Source organism: Nipponia nippon, unplaced genomic scaffold (genome assembly GCF_047370975.1).
Source record: "Nipponia nippon isolate SJK-2023a ecotype South Korea unplaced genomic scaffold, ASM4737097v1 scaffold_5, whole genome shotgun sequence".
Lineage (NCBI taxonomy): Eukaryota > Metazoa > Chordata > Aves > Pelecaniformes > Threskiornithidae > Nipponia > Nipponia nippon.
Genome location: NW_028262369.1, coordinates 82,518,656 through 82,529,349, shown reverse-complemented (window position 1 = coordinate 82,529,349; position 10,694 = coordinate 82,518,656). Strand labels below are relative to the sequence as shown.

At 66.2% G+C, this 10,694-nt stretch overlaps 1 protein-coding gene across 1 annotated transcript in view; it reads left to right on the top strand.

The window, feature by feature from the left end:
* The first annotated feature begins 2,341 nt into the window (after window positions 1-2,341).
* Window positions 2,342-10,694, top strand: part of ASIC4 (acid sensing ion channel subunit family member 4) — a 29,375-nt gene continuing 21,022 nt past the window's right edge. Inside the window, exon 1 of the mRNA XM_087733673.1 lies at window positions 2,342-3,571. Coding sequence (XP_087589799.1) covers window positions 2,996-3,571 — 576 coding nt within the window. The 5' untranslated portion in view covers window positions 2,342-2,995. The remainder of the gene's footprint in view (window positions 3,572-10,694) is intronic.

The following is a 10,694-nucleotide window of genomic DNA, read 5'->3' as shown; positions in this document are numbered from 1 at the left end:
TTCCCCACTCCCTGCACCTCCAGCCCAGCATCTCTCCAGGCGTGTCCTCTCCCTGGGTGCCGGTGGTGGCGAAGCCACAGCCCTCCCCACTCCACTGCAGGAGGCCTTCAGCCGCAGCTGGGGATGGGGCTTGTGCCTTGGGTGCTACTCACTTAGGCAGAGCTTGATCCCAGCCCAGCCTGGCTGCACTTCAGCCCTGTGCCTCAGGTCATCCGGCAAGGGGATGAGCCCCCAGCACCCCTCTGCCCTTGTCGGGTGGCCAGGCAGGACCAGGGCACAGCAGGGGAGGAGAGGCAGGAGAGGAGGGAGGAGAGGACATCTCTTTGGCCGCACAGGAGAGGACCATGCTGTGGGGAGGGTGCTGAGAGGTGTCCCCAGCCCAGGTAGCAGTTGCTAGCGGAGCAGAAGATGCTTAGAGAGAGCAGGGGTCTGTGGTCCCTGTGGTGTGGGGGCCAGGGCTGTGCAGGGAGCCGAGAGACAGTCCCGATCGCGTGCCACGACTGTCCAGCACACAGAGGACATCAGGCTCCTGCTGCTCTCACACTCACACAGCTCGGTTTGCCCTGTGCCTCAGGGTCTGCGCTTACAGGGCAGACCTGCCGGGCAGATCCTCCGTGCCCTCGCACCCCTCGCCACCATGGCACTGAGAGACGCAGGCAGGGATTGCTCACCAGGCTCTGCAGAAGAAAGACCAAATGCCAGCCACTGCCTTGCACTGCAGAACCTCCTCGCCACAGGATCAGGCCCTTGCTGCCCACAGTCTTTGCAGGGCCAAGCAGCCCCTGCAGGGCCAAGCATCCCTGTGGAAGCAGCTTGTGGCTTGTGGCTGTGTGGCTGGGGCCACCCGTGGTGGCGGCGGCGCTTGAGTCACCGGCCCAGCCTGCTCCCCACCATGCCTCTCCGAGCTGGGGATGCGGGGCTGGCACGTGCACACCGCATCCCCTGGGCAGGGTGAAGCGGGCGGCTGGGGCTGTGTGTGCTCCCTGCCGGAGGCAGCCTATCATGCTGTATTGACCCGCACAGCGGCAGGAACATGTGTGCCATGCACAGATCGATGGGAAGATTGAAGATGTGTGTGCACTTGCCGGACGACTGGGGAAAGCTTTGCCGTTGGCATCGGCAGCGCAGTGAAGGTCATGCTGACCTGCGGCGCAGTCCCCAGGGAGAGGCGAGGCCTCTTGTCGAGCTCATGGGCGGCTGTCTCATCACTTGTCCTCCGGGGACCCCGGCTTCCCAGCCAGGCACGCACCTCTCCAGCAGAACCATGTCTCCTGGGGGGGGTACCCGGTGCTGGGCTTGTTCTGGAGGCAGGGAGCTGGTGTTTTCCCCACTGCCGTGCCACTAGGCAGGGTCGCAGAGGGTTGCTTGACTTGTGGGTGAGGGGTCCGGCTCAGCCTTTCTAGCAGAGCTAGACCTCCATCACTGGCTGGGGAAACTGAGGCAGGAAGCTGGGAGAGATCGTGACTTGCTGGCAGAAGGTGCTCTGCACGGGGAGCAGCCAGCCCCAGGCGCGCGTGGCTCTGTGGCTGGTGCCGCAGGGTGACCCCACCACCTCATCACAGCTCTGACCCCGCCGAGCGACGCAGGCAGAGCCCCCGCTGCGGGCAGGATGGGGCAGGAGGATGCCCTGCTGCCCCCGCTGCCTCTGGGGCAGCGCTGCCACGGGAGCCGGGTCCTGCGTGGGGCTGTGCCCAGGGACAGAGCGTGCAGTGGAGGGAGCAGAGCCAGACCCGAGGAGGGGCAAGGGCTCTGCAGGGTGGGAGAGGGCGAGGGAGACCCCGGCTCAGCCTTTCTAACAGAGCCGGTCACCGCCCGCGGTGACCCCGCTTCTCCAGCGGGGAAGGGGGCGGCGGACACGGGGGTGGGTGGCGGTGCTGCCGCCCTCCCGGCTCCGGGGCAGCGGGGAGCGGGGACGGGCGGGGAGGCGCACCCCCGGCGCCCCGTCTTCAGCCCCGCTCCGGCGGCGGCTTGCCGGCCGGGGCTCGGCGGGACCGGGACCGGGACCGGCGGGGCTCGGCGCTCGCCGACGTGGGGCGCGGCGGGCCGTGGCAGGGAGGCGGTTAACGGCCAGGGAGCCGCCGAGGCAGGAGGAGTCCGCAGGCGGGCGAGCAGGAGGGGGCCGCCGGGCGAGCTGCCCGCAGGCTCGCCGCCCCCGCCGAGCCGCGCCGAGCCGCGCTCTGCCCCGGGGCGCAGGGGCCGGCGGGGCACGGCGGGGCGAGGCGGCGAGCGCGGCGGCGGCGGCGGCGGCGGGGGGCAGGCTCCGTGCCCCGCCCGCCTCGGCGCGGCACGGCACGGCACGGCGCGGCGCGGCGCGGCGCGGCGCGGCATCGCACGGCGCGGCGCGGTGTGGAGCGGCTCGGCGCGGCATCGCAGGGCACGGCGCGGCTCGGCGCGGCGCGGCGCGGCTCGGTTCCGCTCGGCACGGCACGGCTCGGCACGGCTCCGGCAGCTCCCGAGCCATTCAAACAAGTGGCTCCGGCAGCACTTCGGAGCCGGGGCTGGGGAGAGGGCGCAGCGCGGCTCCCTGCCCCGGAGGCGCCGGGCCCTTCACACTGCCTCTTTTCTCTGGCGCTCGCTCTTTATTTGACGATGAAATAATGTTGACATGTCTTGAATTATTAAGTATTCCCTGGATTTTATTAGCACATGATGCCTAAATGCTGCCTGTGTCTGCTGGGGTCTTAACCAGAGAGGAGCGAAGGAGAGAGGCAGAGAGACAGAGCGAGGGAGAGGAGAGAGAGGGGTTTTGGACAGCTGTATTTGTGCTGATAAGCGAAGGCACAAGGAGACGATCGACTAGTGAGGCAAGAGGGAAGCGGCGGCTCGGAGCTGCTGAGAGGGGCTGCGCTTCCCTCCCGAGACGGCTCGGCCCTCCCGGCGCCGTGCTGGGGCTTGGGGGGGACCCGAGCCCCTTCCCAGCGCCTGGCCGGGCTCTCAGCCGGTGCCCGTGCCAGGGTGCAGCTCGCTGGCTGGGCACACCGGCCGCGCGGGGCAGATGCCGATTGAGATCGTGTGTAAAATCAAATTTGCCGAGGAGGATGAGAAGCAGAAGGAGAAAGAAGAAGGGGATAAGGAGAGCCTGATTGAGGAGCCCGCCCGGCCCCGCTCCCGGGACCTGGCCGCCTTCGCCAGCACCAGCACGCTGCACGGCCTGGGACACATCTGCAGGTCGGGGCGGCTGGGCGTGCGCCAGACCCTCTGGGCGTTTGCCTTCCTGGCCTCGCTCGCCTTCTTCCTCTACCAGGCGGCCAAGTCGGCACTGCTCTACCTGGAGCACCCCCACGTCATGGCCCTGGACGAGGAGGCCATCCGTGAGATGGTCTTCCCCGCCATCACCATCTGCAACATCAACCGCTACCGCCACTCGGCACTCACCGACGCTGACATCTTCCACTTGGCCAACATGACTGGGCTGCCCCCCAAGGACCGGGATGGCCACAAGGCCACGGACCTGCTCTACCCTGACCCCGACATGGCCGACATTGTCAACCGCACCGGCCACCAGCTTGACGACATGCTCAAGAGCTGCAACTTCAGCGGCGAGAACTGCTCCTCCCGCGATTTCACTGTGGTGAGTGCACGCCTGGCTCAGCTTCCCCGGGGGCCCCCGCCAGCGCCGGGGGCTCCCACCCTGCCGCACCTCGCCGGAGCAGGGCTCCCTGGCTCGCTCCGGCTGCTGAAGTTTGCATCTCTGTCTGTTTGAGTTTCCCTCCAATTTTCACATGGAGAGAGAGAGAGGATCCTCCGTGGGAGCTCTCGGTAGGGCTCTGCGCCGCAGGAGCAGGCTGCCGGCAGGTCCGTGCCGGAGGGGCTCGCAGGCAGGAGCCAGGGCGGGGGGAGCGGGGCTCAGCGGTCCCCGGGGTGGGTGTGCAGTGGGCAGGGGGAAAGTGGTGGTGTAGAGCCCCGCTCCAGCCTGCCCTTCCCCCTGGGCTGATGTGCTGTGTCGCAGGGTGCTTTGCACAGCGAGAGTGGATGGGGGGGTGCTGAGACCCCTTTGCACATAGGGGAGCCCTCCTGCGTTTGGGGGGGATTGGCGCTGGGATGCATGTGAATCACGGAGGCTGCCAGCATTGCATACGCGTGTGTGTGCACACAGACACACCGAGCGGTGCCACTCCCGAGGCATGGCTATGGCCAGGCGAGCGGGGGGCTGCCCGCTCGCTGCCTGCGGCTTGCGAGCAGGGCCTCTTCCCAGCGGCGTCCTGCCTGCCCAGGCAGCGAGCTCCCGGCCGGGCGCCACCGGCGTGCAGCTCTTGCTAATATTGAGCCTGGAATCACAAATCCCCGCTGTGGTTTGGGAAAATAAATGTGCTGAATGGGCGGAATACCTGATGGGACCCTTTTCAGACCGTAATGACTCTGGAAATGAGCCGCTGCTCTCCTACGGCTGCCAGGGGCTACTGCTCGGCTGGCTCGCTGCGCTCCCAGGAGCAGTGCTGCCAGCCGGAGCCCGCTCCGTGCTGGAGAGGGAGATGCGATGCCATGGGCTGTGCGGGATGTTGGGGGGGGGGGGGGGGAGACGAGGCTCCGTGGGGCTGGAAATGGCTGATGCAGCATGTCCTGTTTCACTTCATGCCCATCGGTACGCCTGCTCGCTGTGCAGGGTGATGCTGTCCCTGGGAAAGCGCAGTTTTGGGGGGCCTGCCCTGTGCGGGGGGGTGGTGTGGGGCACTGCGGTGGATTGGGAAGGAGCAGGGGCAGTGGGAGAGCAGCCCCACTCCTCCCGGGGTTTTGCTGGGCTCTGTGCCTGCTCTACACCGGCTGCCTGAGTTTGCTGGGGAGAAGTGCGGTTCAGCAGGGCTGGGAGCAGGGAGCTCTGGTGCCGGACAGTCCTGCACATGGCTCGGCCACGCTGGCTCCAGCCCCGGGGTCCTCCTGGGGGATCCTGCACAGCTTTGGCTTGCGGGGGAGGCAGTGAGCCCAGTGCTGTGCCGGGCAGCGGCACGGCATGGCAATGGGATTTGGCGTGTGCTGAGCCATGCTGCGAGGCTGGCAGGGCAGAGCTCAGGCGGATGGAGCTGGGTACAAGCTTCCCGCAGCGTGGACACGGTGTGTGGCGTGCGCCGTGCTGTGTGGCAGCAGAGGGTGACTGCCAGGACAGTCATCGGGACCCGGTTCCTCAGTGGGTGGCTGCACAGGACCAGCTGGCCTGCCTGCCTCAGCTGCCTACGGGTCTGCCCTGGGGATGCCCGGGCAGCCGGGCTCCGGTGTACCGGCGCTGTGCACTGGAGCAGGTTTCAGGCATGAGGATGGTTAGTGCCAGCTGACTCCTGGCCACTGACCCAAGGAAGGGGAGCCCAGGGCTTCTGCAGCCTCCACCCCCCTGTCCCCAGCTCAGCCCTCCAGCCTGGCCTTTGAGGCATCAGCAGAAAGGGGTGCCCCCATCACCTCTCACTTGCCTGGAGCAAAGGGGTGAACGTAGGGCAGCAGAGGCTGCAGGGCATGGGTGTGGGGAGGGATGGGGGCAGATGTGACCTCCCTCTGCTGCATACCGTGTCCCAAAGCCTTGCCAGGCAGCAGTGGGACCTATCGAGGCATCACATCATTTGCAGCTGGAGCCTCCTACTCCCATTCCCCGAGCTGAATCGGTCCCTCGTGCTTCCTCCTGGGAACGATTCAAACACAGCGCAAGCTGCTTGGCAGGCAGGTTGAGTCCCAGCTGTGATGTGTGGGCTTGGGCGCTCCCGTGCCTCCCAGCTGTGGCCCCAACGCAGGGGCACCCGGGCTGCCCTGCACCCAGCTGTCATGTGGCAGGGAGCTCCAGGCTTCATCGGTCCCAGTCCTGGGGCCCCATGTGTGCCTTTATGTTCGGAGAGCTCTTGTACCCCTGCTGCAGTGGGTGGATACGTGAGTCGCAGCATGTCCCAGCAGTGATGGAGGGCTCCCAGGCTGCAGCACATCCCAGTGGGGCAAGTGGCCTGGGGTCCCAGGACGCCCAGCCCATAACGAGCAGCCCCTGGAGCAGAGGTCACGTCCCGAGGGATGCTGGAGAAGGAAAAGAGCTTTTCCTGCAGCCGTGCTTGCAGGAGTCCTTCCTTCCCTCTGGGCACGAGGTGGACTTCATCCAGAGGCTGGAAGTTTTACGGCACGAGGGTGGCCAAGCCGTGGGGCCGCTGCCGGCCAGCTGCCTGATCGGGAGCAGGAGCAGCGCCGAGGCTGGAGCATGTCCCCTCGCACTGCCGCTTGCAGCCTGTGCTCACATGGTAAATAACTCGTGCGGATCCTTTAAGTAAGAGCCGCGAGTGGTAAATTATCTTCTCCTATTTAACGTCACAAATCCACATTCTTTATGGGATAGCAAATTAAGAAACTATGGGGGAAAAAAATCCCCAGCGTAAGCATCTTCCGTGTAATAAAGCCCGGCTGGGTTGTAAATCTCCCCACGCGGCAGGGACAGCCCTGAGCTGCAGCAAGGCTCCCCTGCAGCCCTGCTGACAAATGTGCCCCCTGCGTCGGCTGCCGGAGGGTTGTGCCAGAGCCCCGGCGAAGCCTCTTCCGACCCCTCGAAGCCGTGCCGTGCTCTGCAGCCCCCCGATCCCTGCTCTGCTCGGGGGTGCAGGGCTGGGCTGCCCCTGCCCGGTGCCCACCAGCACGCTGCCCGGCGCCTGGGGGAGGGCGGTGGGTGCGGAGCCCTGCCGGCTGGGTGAGCACAGCTGCGGTGCTGAGGGCGTGAAGCATGCGGTGCCGGTGCGGGAAATCAATAGCGCTCTTTACGTGCCATTAAGCAGGAGGTTGGGAAGCGTCCCCACGGGGCTGGGGCTCTTCTATGGCAGGTGGTTTGCGCCTGCCCTTGCCACCATGGCTGGCACCCCGGTATGGCCACAACCTGAGGCTGGTGCTGGCCACGTCAGGGGTGGGGGGCACTGTGGGAAGGGAGAACGGTGCTTTGGGGACAGGGGGGATGGGCAGCTGGGGTGGGCAGGGGTCTGGGGGTCACAGGAGGAGGTGCGTGGAGATGGTCCCCCCGGCTGGCAGCAGCATCCCGCCTGCTCGCCGGCAGTGTCTGCGGCAGGAGGCTCCGCTCATGGCCGGGCGGGAGCTGGGTGCCTTTTTCAAAACCACATCCCCTGTCAAAAGCCTTTTGTTTCTGATCTGTAGCTGCCGAAGCCAGTCCTGCCAGGGCTGGAGGCTGGAGGGGAGTGGCGAGGTTGCTGAGAGCTGGCAGCATCTCTCAGAGCTGGCACTGGCCCCGGGTCTTCAGGCAGGGTCTCCCGCCTGCCCCAGACATGGGTGGTGCAGGGGGTCTCCCCGGCACCCCATGCAGACCCTAGTGGGGGGGAAGCCGAGACAGGGAGAGCATCCTTGGCTGCACCCCACATGCACCCCAAGAGATCCTGCGTGGAGGCAGCAGGCTGTCGCCCCTGCCTCCTCCCAGCAAGGCTCTGCCTCCACCCCCCCTGCAACCCGTGCCGCTCCCGATGCGGGGACTCTCTCTGACCTTTCTGCCAGAACTGTACTTAATAAATGTCACATTTTCAGCCTATTTTTACGCTGGGTAAAAGAGCTGGACTCGTTGCTCCTCACCTGCCCTGCCCCACCTGATGCCTGCTCAGCCCCCAGCATTCACCCACCCCGTTTCCCTCTCCCCCTCCCTGCGAGCAGGGGGCTCGCCGGGTACCCCTCAGCCGCTCACTGGGCTCCAGGCACTGCAGGACCTGCCTTGGCCAGGGCACAGAGGGGCTTGGCGCCAGGCAGTGCCCTAAGGGTCCCAACGCAGCGTCATCCCTGCTGGAGGGTGGCATGGCTGTGGCTGTGGTGGGTGTCCTGCCCATGGCAGGGGCTGGCTGGGCTGAGGCTGGCAGTGTTGGCACCCAGGACAGCCTGGAGCATCCCTCGCCAATCCCATGCCTGTGAGCTGCCCAGCCATGCCCATCTGGGTCACTGTGCTCTCTGCTCACCGGATCCATGTCCTGCATCTCCAGCCCAGTGCCTGAGACACCTCCCCAGGGGCTCGCAGCCCATCCGGAGCCCCCCATCCTCGCCGCCCTGCCGCTGTGCTTGTGTGTCCCCAGATCTGTGTCCCAGGTGGTGCAGACATGCCGAGGGTTGGTCGTGCTCCCGTCCAGAGTGGTGGCAGCGGCAGCTCCGGTAGTTACACATGAGCCGCCCGGGCACGGCTCGAGGCACTGTTTGTGCCAGAAAACAGGGGACTTCAATGCAATTCGTTGCCATTTAATTTTACACAATTCCTGCTGCTTAATCCACTGAGAAATGCTAATTTATACAATTCACGTCTAAAAATAAATGTCAGTCCAGCAGCTCCCAGCAGCGGGTAGCTGCTCCCACCAGCCCCCGCCAGAGCCTTGCGTGGGGACCCCAGCGCGGAGCCCAGCCCGCTCCCAGCCAGCCGGGCTGCTGCTCCTCGCCCCACGGTGCCTGGGCTGCGGCAGCACATGGGTGGATATGGGGGTGATGAGGATTTGGGGTACCGAGGTGGGACAGTGAGGGGCTGGCTGAATTTAGGGGTGTCACCACAAAGCCCCTCAGCATGGTGGGTCTCAGGGCAGCGTGGCAAGGGGACACTGGGTGTTCTGGCAATCCGGCTGTCTTTTGGATGACTGGGGAGGTGTGAGTAGCATGGGGCTCCTGAGGTGTCTGTGGGACCCCGTCTGCCCTGTGGTTTCCCCCAGGAAAGACAAGCTCAGCCCCACGTTCAGCTGCACCCCGGGCTGTGGCTGGGGGTGCACAGGGCAAAGGGCTGGTGTGGGGCCACCTGGGCTGCATGTGGAGGGTCCAGCTGTGGGTCAGGGCAGCCTCCGCCTGGCTGGCAGGTATTAATTGGTCACAAAGTGCCATTAATGAATGTGAGAGCGGAGGGAAGTGCGCATCCCGCCTGCCTGGGGAGCGGGGATGCATCATTAGGTCCCTAAGGAGGCTGCTCTGCAGGGGACAGGGAGGGGGTCGGATCCTGCGGGGAAGTGGGCCCGTGGCTGGGAAGAGCCCGTGCTCAGCTCCCCAGACCCCCTGGCTCTTGCCCCAGTACATCTCCATACCCCGCTGTCCTCCTCCCCAACCCCACCAGCCCTTACACCTCGCCCCCATCGCCTCCCCTCTCCCACCCCTTTGCTGGGCAGACCCCATGCCACCCCCATTCGAGTGGGGTGGCACCGGCACCAGCAACGACACCGATGAGTGGGTGCCGGAGCAGCGGGGTAAGCAGGGAGGGCCGTAGCCATGGGTGCTGGCTCCCCACAGGTGGGGGCCGAGGCGGGGAGCAGGGGGGTGCGGAGGCGACGCGGCGGGGGAGCGGAGATGCTGGAGGAGCCGGCGGCTTTCCCACCGTCTCCCTGATTGAGATCGGATCACTGTGAGCATAAAAAAGCTCTCTTCATAATTATATTTAATGAATTGACTTTAAAAGCTCTTACGCTCTTATCTGGGTAATTTAATATCACACACTTAATAAGCCTGTCTCCGATACAGGGGGGAGCCAGCGGCCAGGACGCCCGCGCCTGGTGTGGCTCCCCAGGGACATGGGACGTGCCATGAGGCCGATCCCACATGCTGGGCTGGGTGGATCAGGAGCACTGCCATCCCCCGGGGCCAGGGCACTCGTGGGGGTCTGTGGAGCGGTGCCCCCCCAGTGCTGCTGGCTGCAGAGTGGGGTGGGCACCTCGGGCAGCTGTGGGAAGGATGGGGCCAGGGCACCCATGGGGGATTGGCCCCGGGAGTGGGTGCTTGCTGGTGCATGGGGCTGCAGGGCTGTGGGGCCATGGGACGGTGGGGACACAGGGCTGTGGGGCTGATGGGGTGCAGGGTGACTGGCTGGGGTGGGGGGTGTTCGTGGGGTGCATTGTGGCTGGCTGGGCATGGGGGCTCTGGGCATGGGGCAGTGCTGGCTGGGGTGCAGGTGCCCTGTGCTGGCATCGTGGTTGGATGCCATGTGGCACTGTGGCTGGCAGGGCATTGCCGTGACCCTGTCCTTGGTGCCAGTGTCACCCGTGGCAGGGGTCCCACAGCCAAGCAGCACTGGGGGCAGCCACGGGGCAGAGTGCACTGCGGGTCCCAGTGCCACGATGCTGTTGGCTCCCTGTGTCCCTCTGGCTCAGGCCACCTGCCCACCTGGGGTAGCCACGGGGTGGCACAGGGGTAAATGAAGGCTTGTCACCACGATCTCTGCAGTTCTGCCCCCCCAACTCCTGCGCTGCCAAGCCAGGGTGCTGGCTGCCTCCCTGCAGGCAGGCATTGCTGCAGCCCCGGCACGAGTCCCGGCCCCCCCATGACCCATTGGTGCGTGCACGCGGACGCCTGCGGCAAGCCGGAGGGGCAGGCTCTGCCATATGGAGCTGGGGGGCCCCAGGGACCACAGGAGCCTGTGTGCAGGCTGGGACTGGGACCTGTGCCCTGTGGCCGTGGGGGCAGCCACCAGCATCCCCTGCACCAGGCGCTCCCTGGGCAGCGGGGTGGAAAGCCACCAGTCGGGCTCGTGTCCCCTGCATGTCAGGGCCAGAGCTGCTGGGAGCCCGTCAGTCCCCCCAGCCTGGCACCATGTCCCCAGTCACTGCGCTTTTGGGTCCCTGATTCCCACGTGATGGAGGATGGAGTGGCACCTCCCAGCATCCCTGCCTGTGCTGCCCCAGGACTCGCAGCAGGGACAGGGAGGGTGACAAGGACAGGGTGTGTGACACTGGCCTGCGGCCAGCCATCCCCCAGCGCTGGGGTGCCTGGCAGTGCCGGCTGCCATGCCGGCACTC